General features: G+C 46.5%; 1 protein-coding gene across 2 annotated transcripts; it reads left to right on the forward strand.

Annotated features, from left to right (window-relative positions):
- Positions 1-1,700: 1,700 nt before the first annotated feature.
- Positions 1,701-17,283, forward strand: LOC121448585 (tRNA selenocysteine 1 associated protein 1). 2 transcript variants are annotated; one of them, XM_041652712.1, is made up of 9 exons: positions 1,701-1,851; positions 2,642-2,739; positions 4,234-4,333; positions 5,025-5,077; positions 9,217-9,348; positions 11,520-11,639; positions 15,811-15,973; positions 16,155-16,188; positions 17,103-17,283. In XM_041652712.1, the coding sequence occupies exons 1-9, from the start codon at positions 1,825-1,827 to the stop codon at positions 17,237-17,239; spliced, it is 864 nt and encodes a 287-aa protein (XP_041508646.1). In that variant the 5' UTR covers positions 1,701-1,824; the 3' UTR covers positions 17,240-17,283. The 2 variants fall into 2 exon arrangements, with proteins under 2 accessions (XP_041508646.1, XP_041508647.1); XM_041652713.1 differs by lacking the exon at positions 9,217-9,348.
- Positions 17,284-17,364: the final 81 nt, after the last annotated feature.

Below are 17,364 nucleotides of genomic sequence, written 5' to 3' on the forward strand. Positions count from 1 at the left end.
CGGGTCCTCTGGAAGAACCATTGAGCCATCTCCAGCCCCTGGGATGGGAAAGTATTTTTGTTTTGTTTTTGGCAGGAATTTACTGTGTCCCTGGCTGGTCTGGAACTCACTAGCTTTGAACTCACAAAGATCTGCCTGCCTCTGCCTCCCGAGTGCTGCTGGGATTAAAGGTGTACCACCAGGCTCCCAATTTACTGGACTGCTTGCATTTTCGACAGCTGGTATCTTTGCTTAAAACTTGGGTGCTCTGTGGTAAACTTCCTGGGAAATGCTATACACACATGTCCACATACCCAAATAGGGAACCTAGAACAGATTGAATTAGATACCACCAAAATCAGCCTTTGGACCCAGACCCATAGCAGAAGGGAACATGAAATTTGGAGACCCATAGTTGGCTTGGGGATGGAAGGGTCTTAGGGCTTCTTCAGGCACTCAGGGTGGCCTTCATTGTCAGAACTGATCGCAAGGCACAGGGGCTTCCCATTTCTTAATTTTTTGTTTTGTTTTGTTTTTTGAGACAGTTTGTGTAGCCCTGGAACTCTGTAGACCAGACTGACCTTAAACTCAAAACAATCCATTCACTTGCCTCTGCCTCCTGAGTGCTGGGATCAAAGGCATGCACTACCACCCACTTTCTCCTGAGCCTGGGTACCAACCTTATGTTGAAGCCTGGCGGGGAGCTCTCAAAAACCAAGACTAATAAACTGGGCAGTGGTGGCACACACCTTTAATCCCAGTACTTGGGAGGCAGAGGCAGGTGGATCTCTGAGTTCGAGGCCAGCCTGGTCTACAAGAGCAAGGATAGGCTCCAAAGCTACAGAGAAATCCTGCCTTGAAAAAAAAAAAGTTTAGCCGGGCGGTGGTGGCGCACGCCTTTAATCCCAGCACTCGGGAGGCAGAGGCAGGCGGATCTCTGTGAGTTCGAGGCCAGCCTGGTCTACAAGAGCTAGTTCCAGGACAGGAACCAAAAGCTACGGAGAAACCCTGTCTCGAAAAATCAAAAAAAAAAAAAAAAGTTTACTGAGGGTTTTCTATGGGTAGTTTTGTGCTCTGAGGTAAGCCTTGGCATTGTGGAGTAGAGTGGGAGGGACCAGGAGTGGTGTCTCCCACTTGTAAACCTAGAAGACTAAAGTAGGATTGCCAAAAGTTACTGCAGCCAGCCTAGATTATACAGTGTGTACCAAGACGGCTTGAGCAACATAATGCCTAGCCTTAAGTCAAAAATATAAAAATTAAAGCGGTAAAGCGGGCTGGAGACGTGGCTCGGGCATTAAAGAGAATGAATGCTCTTTCAGAGGACGAGTTTATAGAGACAGAAGCATAAACACTAGGCATTTTTGGGCCGGCCAGGGCTACATAAAGACGGTGCCCCCGCCCCAAATGATGGGTGAGAGGGCTTTGATTGGATTTTAAGTGAGTTTTTTCGGGCTGGAATGCAGAGCCAGAGGACAGCTATGCAGGCAGCAGCTCGTCCAAGCCCCCAGAGAGGTTCCGTCACTAATTTACCTTCGTGCTTATGCTCGGAATTTCCTAGAGTGCGAGTCTTACCTCTTTTTATTATAGAAGTATTTACTAAGTAGCGGAGTAGTTTGCTTAGCGGCGGCTTCCCGCGCCCCTGCCGAAGCCACGCCCCTACCCGCCCGGAGCCACGCCCCCTAAAAGCCGGAAGCTGCTGACACAAGTGAGGAAAACCCGGATCGCTGCGGCTGCGTGTGCGCAGGAGGCGTCGCTGACGCAGACTCCGCCGACTCCGGCGGTCTCCGCTGCGCAGACGGGTGCGGGCGCGGGCGCAGGCCCGCACGGTCCCCGCCCGGGTGCGGGATGGCGGCCAGCCTGTGGATGGGAGACGTGAGTGAGGGCCGCGCCTGCTCCGAGAGGACCAGAGGGTCTCGAGTCCAAGGGGAGGGCGGGGCTGAGGGCCAGGGGCCTTCCAATCCCTGGAGGGTGGAGGTGAACTGGACCGGTTCTAGGAACAAGGAAAAGCCAGGCCGGTAGTGCGGTTTGAGGCGCAGGCCTTCATCCCTGCACTTGCGACCGAGGCAGGAGGCCCGCCACAAATTCGAGGCCGCGTAGCAAGTTCTGGGCTGGTTGGGGCTCCGCAGCGAGGCCCTTTCTCACTCCTGCCCTGATAGGACAGGGAGGCTGGGCATCAGAAGGAAGAGTTATCAGGTGCAGAATCTACGGGTTACAGGTTTTGGAGTCCCCCTTTCCAATATGGCAAAGAAAAGGGGACATTGGGGGTGGAATGGGAGGACTCCCCCGAAGAATTGAGGGGCCTTTTGTTTCTAGAGCCGAAGGCACGCAGAGTTCCAAAAAGGGGAGCGATTTTGTTTGTTATTTTTGTTTTGAGATGGGAGCTCACATAGTTCTGACTGTCCTGGAACTCACTATGTAGACCAGCCTGGCCTCGAACTCACAGAATTCCGCCTGCCACTAGCTCCCTGGTGCGGGGGGGGGGGGGGGGGGGGGGGGACCAAACGCGTGAGCCACAGGGCCCCGGAAGGGGAGCCATTTGAAGTAAAGAAGTGGTTTGGAACCACAGCACCCTTCTGTGGAGAGTGTCCCGGACCAAGCGGGAGGGGCTGGACCCCTTAGGGAGCTCCTGGAACTGAGCCTCGCTGTTCCGGTTTTCATGCAGCTGGAACCATACATGGATGAGAACTTCATCTCTAGAGCCTTTGCCACCATGGGGGAGACCGTGATGAGCGTCAAAATTATCCGAAACCGCCTCACTGGGTACATGTCCCTTTCACCTCTCCAGTCCTCCAGAGAGCCTACCCTTGCTGGCTGTCATGCCAGAGGACAACCATCGCTGGGATCCGGGCTTCTCGCCTGGTAGTGGTCCTCATCCCACAGTACCGCAAAAGGAACACGGGGTTGGGGTGGACGCTTACTGAGGCAGAAACAGCTTTCAGGTCTTAGTGTCCCAGTGTTTCAGGACAGGATGCTGGAACCTGCGTTTGAAAACTGTTATTTGATCTTTGGTAGATCACTTGTTTGCTTCATGTAGCTTTGTTTTATTTTGAAACTTTTTTTCGAGACAGGGTTTCTCTGTGTAGCCTTGGCTGACCTGGAACTCGCTCTGTAAACCAGGCTGGCCTCGAACTCAGCAGTGCAGAACTCTGAACTGCTGAACTCAGCTCCCCTTTGTTGACCTGAGTTGGAGATCCTGGACCTATGATACATTGTATAGACTTTTCAGATAATTAAGCTGGTTTAGTGGCACAGGCCTTTAATCCCAGCACTTGGAAGGCCAGAACAGCCCAAGCTAAATAGAGAAACCCTTTCTCAAAAAGCCAAACAGGAAAGAAACCACAAATAATTCTCAGATAATTAATACAAATGTTAAAGAATGCCCATCCGTGCCACCTCAGGCTCTCTGTCATTGGACAGGACGGAAATAATTTCAGTTTACCTCAACTGATTTTAAGGATGCTGTCCTCCCGGAGTATTCATGTCGGAGTTGTTCTGAGACCCCTACAGAGACCCAAACCCCTATTTAGCCGGGCGATGGTGGCGCACGCCTTTAATCCCAGCACTCGGGAGGCAGAGGCAGGCAGATATCTGCGAGTTCGAGACCAGCCTGGTCTACAGAGCTAGTTCCAGGACAGACTCCAAAGCCACAGAGAAACCCTGTCTCGAAAAACCAAAAAAAAAAAAAAAAACAAACCCCTATTTATCCTCCTGTATACTGCCAGTGCCTCTAGACGACAATACTAACACAGTGTACAGATAAAACTGTATTGTCTAGGCCAGCGGTTCTCAGCCTTCCTAATGCTCCAACAGTTCTTCATGTTGTGGTGACCCCCAACCATAAAATTTTGCTACTTCATAATTGTAATTTTTCTACTGTTATGAATAATATATGAATCTGATATATAAGCTATCTGACCCCTGTGGATGGTTAGTAAATAGTTCAGGGACTATCCACATTCGCTGTCCTTGAATTAAATTTGCAAGTTGTTTCTCATCTGGAATATGGGGTGGAATAATAATCGAGGCTCTGTTTGTGGTGTGGCACATGCCTTGTAACCCCAGCACTTGAGAGGCAGTGGCAGACCCATCTCTATGACTTTGAGGCTAGCCTGGTCTACAGAGTAAGTTCCAGGACAGCCAAAGCTACATAGTCTTAATAAAAAGGAAAAAAAGAAAAGAAAACCATTTTTCCTCTCTTCAGGCCAAGATGTACCTGGATATCTTTATCATTCTGTTTCTCTGCTTTCTTTCCAGAATCCCAGCTGGCTACTGCTTTGTGGAATTTGCAGATTTGGCCACAGCTGAGAAGTGTTTGCATAAAATTAATGGAAAGCCCCTGCCAGGAGCCACACCTGTAAGGACATTTGGATGATGATGACCTTGCCATTTTTATTGTCCTTAATTACCACCACATATTGAATTGCTACTGGATAGTTATATCATTTTCTACAATAGGTAGTGTTATCTTTCTCAACCAGGAAACTGAAGCAGGGAGATACAATGATTTGCTGAAGGCAATACAGGTAGTTAGTAACAGAGCCAAGATTCAGGCAGAAGATTGATTGCCTACAAAACCCTGGCCCTTTCCACTCTGCAGTACTGTCTTCTATGACAGAAGACTCGAAAATCGGGCTGGGGGTGTAGCTCGGTGGTAGAGTACTTACCTAGCATGCCCAAGACCCTGGGCTCAATCCCCAGCTAAAAATAAAGACTTGAAACTCTAGGTCTTTTGCCTGATTGAGAATCTAGAACAGGCTGGTAGCAGCAAGAACACATCTCAAGAGAGTTACATTCTGCTCTTCCCACAGTTACTTAGCTTACAGCTGTACCAGCTGGCACACCTGGGCTCATAGAACCATGGAGCTGGCAGTGCCCTTAACGGTCAACCGTGCAACCCCTTCATTTTATACAGGAGAAAAACTGAGGCTTAGAGAGGGGGAGATGTTTTGGCCAAGGTAATTTATTTCAGTTTTTTTTCAAATATTGTTTGACTTTTGAAAGACCCTTCTCTGTTTTAGTTTGTTCATGTGTTTTTACATTTCCAGGCAAAACGTTTTAAACTGAATTATGCCACTTACGGGAAACAACCAGACAATAGGTAAGTAAGGAGCTGCGTCATTGTATGTCTGAGTTGAGGCGCAGATGTCGTGGTGCCAGTTACTGCCAAAAGGAGGGTAGAGAACTGAATCTGACTGTAAAGATGGTATTCTCCTACTCCCTGGCCCCATCATGTCAGGGCCATGTCTTTCCTTCTTTGGATGTCTCTCTTTTTTTGGGGCGGGGGGGGCGGGGAGACATATCTCAGACTGGTCTCAAACTCACTGTGTAGTCATGGGTGACGTTAAAATTCGGATCCTCTACCTCCCAAGTGCTGTGATGAACACATACATGCCCAACCTTGAGTGTTTGAATGTTAGAGACACACCGTGCTGGTGATGGAGCCCAGAACTTTGGGCATGGAAGGCGTCTTTAGTCACTGTTGTACTGTGAAGAGAGAACATTTAACTGGATTCCTATGGTTTCAGAAGTTTAGTCTCTTATCGTCATGGTGGGGAGCATGGCAGAAGGCATTGCAGCCTGGTGCTAGAGAAGTAAATGAGAGAGAGATCAGGTATGGCATGGGGTTTTGAAACCTTAAAACCCACCCCCAGTTGCACACTTCCTTCAACAAGATCAAAACTAATCCTTTTAATCCTATCTAAGCATTCTAATATATGAGCCTATTGGGACCATTCTTAGTCCAGCCCCTTTATTCAAACGTACAACAGAAGGCAAGAACTCTTTTTTTTTTTTTTTTTTTTTTTTTTGGTTTTTCGAGACAGGGTTTCTCTGTGGTTTTGGAGCCTGTCCTGGAACTAGCTCTTGTAGACCAGGCTGGTCTCGAACTCACAGAGATCCGCCTGCCTCTGCCTCCCAAGTGCTGGGATTAAAGGCGTGCGCCACCACCGCCCGGCTAAGGCAAGAACTCTTATCTTGAGCTCTGACTATTTATTTTTTGTTTTATTGAAACGAGTTCTCATTCTGTAGCCCACACTTATCTAGAATTCACTAGGTTGCCAAGGTTGGCCTCAACTCACTATGCCTCATGGTGCCTAAGATTATAGGTGTGTGCTACCATGCCTAGCGAGGCAATGTAAGATTATAGGTGTGGGGCTGGAGAGATGGCTCGAGGTTGAGAGCACTGATTGCTCTTCAGAGTTCCTGAGTTCAATTCTCAGGGACCACATGGTGCCTCACAACCACCTATAATTAGGTCTGGTGCCCTTTTCTGACATGCCAGCAGAACAGTGTACATAATAAATAAATAAATCTTTTAAAAAAATTATAGGTGTGTGCCACCATGCCTGGTGAGGCCCTGTCCGTCCCCCCCTCCCCCGACCTTCCACCCTGTTAATTTTCCAGGTTTTGAGGTTTTATTCAGTAAGGATCTATTTACTATAACAATGTGAAACCAGGCGGTGGTAGTGAATGCCTTTAATCCCAGCACTCAGGAGGCAGAGGCAGATGAATCTCTGAATTCGAGGCCACCCTGTCTACAAGAGCTAGTGCCAGTACAGGTGCCAAGCTACAGAGAAATGCTGTCTCAAGGGAGGGAAGGATGGATGGAAGGAAGGAAGGTGTGAGTTGATTATCATCTCCAGTGACTGTCTAGAAGTATTTGGCTGCTGTGTTAAAGATTTACAGTCTGGGCTAGAATAGACAAATTCCAGTTTTGCATTTCCACATTGGAAGCAATCCTGCCAGTTTCACAGAGTTTCTAATTTCGCAATGGTTCTTCAGCTTCATCTCAGGCTATAAAGACAGCGCTGTGGTCAGGTCGGCAGCACCCTGTCGTCCCAGCTCTCAGCACTCAGGAGGTAGAGATAGGAGGAACGTGGCAAGTTGGAAGTCATCCTGCTCTGCACACTGAGTTCTCAGATAGCCGGAGCTACAGAGTGAGAAGCTTATCTAACAAAAACCTTGAGTTGCTCTGCTTAGTCCTCAGTGGTTTTGGAAAGTTTTAGGACAGTGTCTTAGAAGCTTTACCAAGCTTGTTATCTCGTGACCCGGTAATTCCATTCTCCAGAATTTACTCATGGATGTGTGCGGGGTGTAATCTCCTAAATGCTCATTAAAGCGTACATGTGAGGAGAAACGTTGAGGAGAATCCCAGATAGCCTTATAATACAGAAATGGCTGGCTATAATATGTTCATTTGTTAGAATCCTCACAAGACATGTTGCAGAGTCCTGATGTCATGGTGTTGGCAATATGGCTGTGTTGCTTAGACTTACCTCAGACTCCTGCTGTAGCCTCTTGAATAGCTGAGATTTACTGGTGAGCATCACTGCACCCAGTTTGGGCAATATATGAGAACCTAAGATGGCAGAAGTAAAACATGGTGGGTCACACTGAAGTGTTGTAGATGAAATGACAGGGACATAGCTCACTAGACAGTGTCTGTGCAGGGAGCCTTGGGCTCAATCCTCAGCACCAAATAAAATGTCATAGAGACTTGTCTGTGATCCTGGCACATGGGAGGTAGAAGCAGGTAATTCCGAAGTATAGAAGGAAGTTTTTGTCCCACCTGGTCCTGCAGCTATTCAGTCCCAAATAACCACACAGGGGCTTATATTTATAAACTGTTTGGCCTATTGCTCAAGCTTATTATTAACTAACTCCTACACATAAATTAGCCCATATTTCTTTTTTTTTTTTTTTTTTTTTTTTTTTAGTTTTTCGAGACAGGGTTTCACTGTGGTTTTGGAGCCTGTCCTGGAACTAGCTCTTGTAGACCAGGCTGGCCTCGAACTCACAGAGATCCGCCTGCCTCTGCCTCCCAAGTGCTGGGATTAAAGGCGTGCGCCACCACCGCCCGGCAGCCCATATTTCTTATCTATGTTTAGCCATGTGGCATGGTTCCTTTGCTCAGTAAGGCATTCTCATCTTCCTTCCTCTGTGTCTTGCTGGCGACTGCCTGCCTTTGCTCTTCCCAGAAATCTTTTAGTCTGTTTGCCTCACCTATACTTCCTGGCCAAACAGCATTTTATTAAACTAATATGAGTGACAAATCTTTACAGTGTACAAGAATATTATCCCACAGCATTCCCCCCTTTTTAAAAGATTTATTTATTATGTGTACAACATTCTGTCTGCCAGAAGAAGGCACCAGATCTCATTGTAGATGGCTGTGAGCCACCATGTGGTTGCTGGGAATTGAACTCAGGACCTCTGGAAGAGCAGTCAGTGCTCTTAACCCTCTGAGCCATCTCTCCAGCTTCCTGTCTAGTTTCTTAAAACAAAACCAAACATAAAAACTCCTGGCCAGACATTGTGGCATGCGCCTTTAATCCTAACACTTCAGAAGGCATAGGCAGGTGAATCTCTGTGAGTTTGAGGCCAAACTGGTCTAAACAGTGAGTTCCACGACAGCCAGGGTTGTTACACAGAGAAGCCCTGTCTCGAAAAACAAAACAAAAACCTCCTTGGAGATACCTCTTATCTAGCCCCTCACCTGTTCTGTCTCTCCTGTTCTCTCCCTCTCTATATTTTTTGAGACAAGGTTTCAGTGTGTAGCCTTGGCTGGCCTGAAACTTACTAGGTAGACTAGTCTAGCCTGGAACTCAGAGAGAGAGACCTACCTCTGCCTCCTAACTGCTGTGATTAAAGGAGTGCTTCATCCTTCCCCTCCCCAAGATAAGGTTTCTCTGTGTAGCCCTGGCTGTCATGGAATTTGCTCTGCAGAATAGGCTGGCCTCAAACTTAGAGATCCATCTGCCTCTGCTTCTGCCTCCTGAGTGCATGCATGCCCCACCACACCCAGCCCTGTACTCTCTTGATGCTTTAAGTCAGATAGGTTTTGTGTAGTGTCTGCTGACCTCAGAGCAGGGAGCTATTTCTGTAATCTTTTGCAGAAGTATAATGAACTATAGTTCTAGACTGACTAAGCCTCACATGCATGAGACACTGGGTTTGAGTCTAGGCAGTAGAGTGGGGTATCTGATTAAGTGGGCACATCAGATTTAGTGTTTCTGAGAAGCCCCTAGAGGCTTAACCGAACTGTGCCCTTACTCAATATGTGTCCCTATAATTCCTTCACTCAGAAGGCTTAGGCAGGAGGATTGCTGGGAGTTTGAAACCAGCCTGGGCTCTGTGGCAAAACCTTTTGTCTTAAAAAAGACGAAGGGAGAAAGAAAGATTCCAGAAACTCACAGCAGGGTTTTGATATTTTTCTTGCTGACTCTTCTCTCCTCTCAGCCCTGAGTACTCCCTCTTTGTCGGGGACCTGACCCCAGACGTGGATGATGGCATGCTGTATGAGTTCTTTGTCAAAGTCTACCCCTCCTGTCGGGGAGGCAAGGTGGTTTTGGACCAGACAGGCGTGTCTAAGTAAGGCCTTACTGCTATTTATGTTTACTTTGTTCAGCATTCTTACCTTCTGGGGGGACGGATCAGAGACACCAAGGAGGGTGGTGGCCCAGAGTGCAGGCTTTCAAGCTTAGCTTCATCACTGACGAGGGAATGTGTACTAGACAAGTTACAGATTCTCACTATTTCCTAATCTATAAATTGAAGCAATATTATATGATTGACATAAGGATTGGAGGAACTATGAATAGCTGGGTTTTGTATTTATTTCTGTTAATAAGGCTTTCTGTGTAGTTAAAAATGCTATTCTTTAGCCTAGTGTGGCCCTGCACTCCTATATTCCCAGAACTTGGGTAGTGGATGCAGGAGGATCAGAAAATCAAGGCCATTCATCTTTTATGAATATATAGTGAGTTCAAGGCCAGCCTGGGCTACACAAGGGTCTCTGTTTTTGTTTTTCAAGACAGAGTTTCTCCGTGTAGCCCTGGCTGTCCTTGAACTCTCTCTGTAGACCAGGTTGGCCTCTAACTCAGAGATTCACCTGCCTCTGCCTCCCCGGTGCTGAGATTAATGGCGTGCACCACCACTGCCCGGCTGAGACTTTCTTAATGCTCACCTGTCCACCCCCACAAAAGAAAAGAAAAAGGAGGGTTAAGTTTTCCATTTTAAAATGGAGAGACCTGTCAACACTTGGAAGGTGAAAGCTAAGGATTTTGAACTCAAGCCAGCCTGAGCTACACAGCAAGACCCTACCTCAAACAAAACAAGAAAAATGAAGCTAGACTTTTTGGCACAGGTCTATAATCCCAACTGCCCAGCTGAGGTAGCAAGATTGCAAATTCAGGGTTTTTGTGTGCTGTGCAGTGAGTTTAAGACCAGTGTAGGCAACTTAGCAAAACCCTGCCTCAAAAAAATAAAGTCCATAACCTGGTGTACAGAGCAAGTTCCAGGAGAGATGCAGGGCTACACAGAGTAACCTTGTCTTAAAAAAACAGACAAACAGTCAAGGGGGCTAGGGATATGGCTCAGTAGTTAACAGCACTAGTCATTTTTCCAGAGGACCTGGGTTCAATTCCCAGCCCCTCATGACAGTTCACAAGTATCTGTAACTCCAGTTCTAGGGGATCTGACACCTTCATACGGACACAGGCAAAAACATCAGTGCTCCTGAAATAAAAATAATTAAAAAAATAAAAATAGATACAACCAAATACTAAGATGTATCTAAGTAACCAATACTTGGGTTAGCATGCACAAGGTTCCGAGTTTGGTTTCCCCACTCAAAAGAAAAGAAGGTACTTTTTTTTTTTTTTACAATTCTTTGCTGTGCCTGGGATTGAACCCAGCCATATCCCACCATTCCAAGAAAGGCTTGTTCTTTTTGTATTTGTACTAGATGTTACACCCAGGTACTTAGTGTACTAAGCTAATGCCCTACCACAGAGCCACTTCCTCAGTCCTGACTCCCACCCCCCTATTTCCCCATATGGTCGTGGCTGGCTTCAAACTCACAGTTCTCCATGCTCAGCTTCCCTAGTACCAGAATTACAGGCATGTGCCACCACCAGCAGCTTATTCTTCATCAGTTAAGTCATTTTACTCTGGCTTTAGGAGTTAAGTCTGCTTCTGTTGTGTGTGACTCTGAGCTAGTTATCAACCCTCTCTGAACTTTGGCTGCTCTTTAGTGCTGTGTGTGTAGTACTCCGTGTGATGGGGTAACCTTGAAAGTGTCCTCAGCACCTTGTCCAGCAGATAGTACACACTGTTAATTGTAGATGTCATGAGCAGTCTCTAAGTTGTTTTGACCTCAAGGAACAGGAACCAGGTCTGTCTGTAACTGCTTCCCGACATGCCTGATACAACCCTGCAGGAGTCTGAAAAGTCTGCAGGGCAAACTTCACCTGTCCCCACAACTACACGCACGGTGCTAATAATGTTGCCTTCCCCTCGTTTGGGAAGGAGCCCCTGGATGAAGAGCATGGGGGCTGAACTGAAAGGAGGAGTTCCCACAAGTGTCAGGATCATACTGTGTGACCGTCCTGCCCTCTGGGTTTGACTCACTCTCCCTTTCTGGCCCTTTCCCTTTGTGCTCCAGCCCACCTCTTTTTCTACCCCCTTTTCCATGTTTCCTCTTGTAGGCTTCATCACTTTTGTGGTCTAAGTTGCGTGTTTTTTTTTTTTTCTCCCTCTAGGGGCTATGGTTTTGTGAAATTCACAGATGAATTGGAACAGAAGCGAGCCTTGACGGAGTGCCAGGGAGCAGTGGGACTGGGGTCTAAACCTGTGCGGCTGAGTGTGGCCATCCCTAAAGCGTGAGTTCCGCAGAGAGCGTAGGCCTGGACTAGCTAGCTTGCCCTGGGCCCTCTTTGGCTGTTTGCTGAGTCAGGACATCCATATGTGCAACACACGTCTGCAGAGAGGCAGATGTCACAGATACTATATGCTTTGGCCAGGCTTGGTGTGGAGGATGAACTAGCGTAGCCACACACCCTGGGAGCTAATAGCCGAGGGGTCAGACATTGAGAGCAGCAGTAGGGAAAGATGTTTTGTTCCATATCTTTACTCTTTGGCCAGGTGCTGCTGTTGGGAAATTATCTATAGGGTTTGTTAAAATTAAAAAAAAAATTCTAACCAGTGTCTGAAATACTGTGTATCTCAGGGCTGAAAAAGCTCTTGGAAATCCATGGTTTGTTTTGTTTTGTTTTGATAGACAAGGTCTCTATGGTTACACCTAGCTTTGTTGTTTTGTTCTTTGAGACAGGGTCTTACTATCTCTATTCTTGGCTTGCCTGGAACTCACAGAGACCCACCTGCCTCTGCCTCCAAGTGCTAGCATTAAAGGTGTATGCCATCACTCCTGGTCCAAGTGACATGTCTATCCTTCAGCCAATGCAGTATTTCTCAGCAGATAGAGATTTCACTCACTAGGAGGCATTGGTGGCATCTGGATATATTTTGGGGTATTACAACGTACTAGTGGCATCCAGGAGGTTTTAGTGAGGGGTGCTGCTCCAGATGCTTCACTGCACCAGGCAGCCCTATAGCTGTGAATTAGGTGGTACAACCCTACCACTGGCAGAAGTAACAGGGCCAGCCTGGTCTACAGAAGGACTACCAGGATAGGTTCCAAAGCTACAGAGAAACCCGGTCTCAAAAAACCATAAACAAACAGATGTAACAGGGTCCAAGATATCTTGACCACAAAGTACAAGGGCTGCCAAACTTCAGGAGATACCTTCCCAATGGTCGTTTTGAAACAACAGAGACTTGAATGTTTGACAGGATTTCACCATGTAGCCCTGGCTGGTTTAGAACTTGCTGAGCAGAACAAGCTAGCCTCAAACACAGAGATCTGTTTGTCTCTGCCTCCCAAGTGATTGATGGGATTAAAGCAAAGAAAGATTGTTTTGGGTTTTTTTGTTTGTTTTTGAGACAGGGTTTCTTTGTGTAATCCTGGCTGTCCTGGAATTAGCTCTTGTAGATCAGGCTGACCTCGAACTCACAGAGATCTTCTTGCCTCTGCCTCCTGAGTGCTGGGATTAAAGGTGTGCACCACCACTGCCTGGCAGAAAGATTGTTTTTAAAGAAAGTAACAGGTCCGGAGAGATGGCTTACTGGCTAAATAGCCCTTTCTGCTCCTTCAGAAGACCTGAGTTTAGCTTCCAACACCCACTTTAGACAGCTCACAGCCACCTATGACTTTAGCTCTTGGGCTCTGATACTTTTCTTCTGCCCTCCTTTCGCATATCCCCACACAGAAACATACACATAAATAAAAACCTTTAAAAATCATAATTTCATTATTCTAAATTGGCTGTAATGCCGTGAGTGGTGCCACACACCTGTAATTCCAGGACTCAGGCAGTTGAGACAGGATCAGAGTTCCAGGTCAGCATTGCAAAACCATGTGGAGTAAACAAGCAAACTAAAATTTTAAAAAGCAATTTTCATACCTCAGTCCCTTGTTCATAAACTATAAATTAAGGGGGCTGGAGAGACAGCTCAGAGGTTAAGAGCACTTCCTGCTCTTCCAAAGATCCTGAGTTCAGTTCCCAGTAGCCACATGGCGGGTCACAACCATCTGTAATGAGATCTGGTGCTATCTTCAGGCCTTCAGGCTTACATGTAGACAGAGTACTGAGAATACTGTATACATAATAAATAAATAAATCTTTAAATAAATAAATAAATAAACTAAATTGAGTCAATTTACATGTGGTAGGATTTATTTCTCTTCTAATTATGGGATTTAAATCCAGAATCTTACACTCTGTTTTGAATTTCATAAGTAATATTCATTTTCCCCCTCAGCTTATTCCATATTCATGCTTTTCCATGTAGCTGTACAGTTTTATGTGTGTGGTTTTGCTTACCTTTTGGTGGGAGTGGGGGTGCTGAGACTTCACCAATGCTAAGCACAGGTTCTACGACTGATGTATGCTCCTGTCTGATTTTATCTTAGATTATACTACAGCATATTCTTTTATATATATGTTCTGTTCAACAATTCCTCTGTTGTTGATCATTTTGACTGTTTCTGGTGTATTCCTGTTTGTTTGATAATTAGACTCGGGCAATATAGCTGTAAGCAGGAACCAAGGCCCATCTGCAAACTTGTGATTTGTTCTGTCTATTCCACACTGAACACAGTTGTTAGTAATCAGTGCCCACCCCTGAGGAGGTGCTCTCAGACCCTTGGGATAAGGAGAACTTCACTGTAATGCATAGGTGTCTGAAGGAAACACAACCAACCCCGTCCAGGAAGATGCACTCAGTTACTGTCGACAGAGTGATGGATACCCATAGATTCATTAAGGAGGGGTCAAAGGGGTGAATATTAGGTATGCCCAGCCCAGCACTTGGCAAGTAGGACTATCTGCCTATCGCCTTCAGCGAAGCGTCCTGGGCTAGAGCTAGGTGCTTTGGTGTTCAGCACTTGGATTTGCTTAGCACTAACTGAGTCCCTTTCACTAAGCAAGAGCTTGAAAGCGCTCAGTCAAGTGTTGCAGCCTTTGCAGTGCCTGGTATTCTCAGCTCCTGCTAACAGCTATTTCCTATCTGGGTTGATAAGCATAGCAATGGAATATACCAGTCATGAGGGCAGAAGTCACTGTCCTCTTGAGTCCGCCAACTGCATGGTGGAGTCAGCCTCTGGCCCTTGCATGTTTTTGGTATCATAGGACATTCTTAGCTCAAATTCATGAGTGGAAACCCCTTGTCATGTGCTTGAGCTTCTCCACACATGGTTTTTGTGTCTTTGAAAGCAGTGAAGCCTTTGTAGATTTGTGGATTTGGCAGTCTATCTTTGGTTGGAGTGGCGGTGGTTACAGTATGGTAAAAAGGAAGCTTCCCTGGTGGATTCTTCGGAATGTGAGAGTTAAATCTAGACCCGGCCTAGTGACTTGTCTTTGCTTTTCTTGTTTTGTTTTCTCCAGACCTGGTTTCTCTGTTTAGCTTTGGTGCCTGTCTTGGAACTAGCTCTTGTAGACCAGGTGGGCCTTGAACTCAAAGAGATCCACCTGCCTCTGCCTCCCTAGTGCTGGGAATAAAAGCATGTACCACTACTGCCCAGCTTAAAAATTTTTTTAAAGATTGATTTATTATGTATACAATGTTCTGCCTGCATGTATGCCTTCATGCCAGAAGAGGGCACCAGATCTCATTATAGATGGTTATGAGCTACCATGTGATTGCTGGGAATTGAACTCAGGACCTCTGGAAGAGCAGAAAGCGCTTTTAACCACTGAGCCATCTCTACAACCACTGGATATTTTATTTTTTTATTTTACATGCATTGGTGTTTTGCCTACCTGCATGTATGTATGTGTGTGTGAGGGTGTATAGCACCTGGAACTGGAATTACAGACAGTTGTGAGCTGCCATGTGATGCTGGAAATTGAACCAGAATCCTCTGGAAGAACAGTGCTCTAACTGCTGGCAATCTCTCCAGCCCCATAAGGCCCGATTTCTTATATTTTCCTGAGCTTTTGCAACTGTCAGAGAACAGAGCCCCCCCAAGATCCTGAGAATGGGACTGGAGAGATGGCTCAGAGGTTAAGAGCATTGAGCTGCTCTTCAGAGGTCCTGAGTTCAATTCTGAGTACCCACCTGGAGGCTCACAACCATCTATAATGAGATCTAATGCCTCTTCTGGTATGCACACATACATGCAAACAAAACTCCCATATACATAAACAAATCTTTAAAAAAAATTGGGAGGGGGATCTTGAAGGCAGACAACCTGAGCAAAGAAAGGCTTGTATCCTAAGAGCGTGGGTTCTGCAGGCAAACTGTCTGGGTTTATGTTTGTGCCTTAGTCTTGTGACCCTGGACCAGACACTTAAATGCTCTGTCCTAGCCTTCATCCTACAGCAGGGATGGGGATACGGAGTGTGGAGGCAGCCGGAGGGAACCCTCCCAGAGCACTTAGTGCAGTCCATGGTCAAGGGAAATCCTCTTACATCTGATTTTGTTCCCCGTAAGGAGCCGTGTAAAGCCAGTTGAGTACAGCCAGATGTACAGTTACAGCTACAACCAGTATTACCAGCAGTACCAGAACTACTATGCCCAGTGGGGCTACGACCAGAACACAGGCAGCTACAGCTACAGCTACCCGCAGTATGGCTACACACAGAGCACCATGCAGGTAACACATTCGGAAACTCTTGGGTCTCATTTCCCCTCCAGGGACCACCATTTTCTACAGTGAAGTTGGTAGCGGGTTGGGGTTTTGAAAAGTGGGGAAGGCTAGTGAGACCTAGCTCTATTTGTCAAAAGTCAGCCAGAATTTTCTCAGGCTCCTCATCAGTCCTCTCCTCTCTTGACAGACATATGAAGAGGTTGGGGATGATGCCCTGGAAGGTAAGAGTCCCTTCAAATTCCTGGTAGTTGTTTCAAGTACCAGCTGTGGGCCCTCAACTAGATGTAGCTGTGGAGTTGGAGCCTGTCCTGGAACTCACTCTGCAGACCAGACTGGATTCGAACTCAGAGATCCGCCTGTCTCTGCCTCCTGAGTGCTGGGACTAAAGGTGTGCATCACCACAGCCTGGCGAGAATGTGTCTGCTTTCTAGTGGTGTGGACACACCCATGATTGCCAGGTTCTGCCTGTTATAATGAAATGAGTGCTGCGCCCAGGGAGCTTGTTACTTCCAAGCTGTGGCCAGACAGCACCACACAGTGCACCTCCTGGAGAGATACTTTACTGTGGGCTTCTCTTTGTGAACATCTTTCATGGTCAACATGGTAAAGCACTTCTGTAGTCTCCTGTCTGGGGCACAATTGTGTTTGAGATTTACCTGGACTGCAGACCGTCTCAACACCCAGGTCTGTTACGGGTCTTTAGACATTCTCAGTATTTCCGTGCAGGTGGAGTTACTCATGATCCATCTGCCTCCACTTCCCAAGAGTGAGGCTATAGGGATGCCACCACACCTTGAAAATGGATGTGATTTCTGAAAGAGACAGAACTAAGTCCCCAATTCATGTGACCAGGCATTTCATCAGACATTGGTTTAGTTCTTAAGGTAACACTTTGGATTGATTCATTAACTTAAATGTTTTCCAAACCCACATTTTAAATCTGAGCAGAACAGAAAATCTAAGACAGATGTAGCGTTGTAAACTGGAAGGAGAACCTGGCTGCTGTCACATGGTCCAAATTACAGTGATTTCCATCTTCGATACCCACTCTAAGATGCCCGGAGGCAGGAGCCTGAGCGCTCCTTCCAGGTGGTTCTTTTGGCCTGCTTGATCTTGTCCTTTCTTTTTCCTGCAGACCCAGCGCCACAGCTGGATGTGACTGAGGCCAACAAGGAGTTCATGGAACAAAGTGAGGAACTGTATGATGCACTGATGGACTGTCACTGGCAGCCCCTGGACACTGTGTCTTCAGAGATCCCTGCCGTGTTGTAGCCACGACATAAGGATCTGGGCTTTTTTTTTTTTTTTTTTTTTTTTGTGAAGCTTTTATCTTTTTGAAAATGATTTACAAGATTTTAATAATTTACTGTTTTCTGAGATTGTGAGCCACTCCACTT

This window comes from Microtus oregoni, unplaced genomic scaffold (genome assembly GCF_018167655.1).
Source record: "Microtus oregoni isolate MIOR12 unplaced genomic scaffold, Mior012 000005F_ref0000423, whole genome shotgun sequence".
NCBI classification, from domain to species: domain Eukaryota; kingdom Metazoa; phylum Chordata; class Mammalia; order Rodentia; family Cricetidae; genus Microtus; species Microtus oregoni.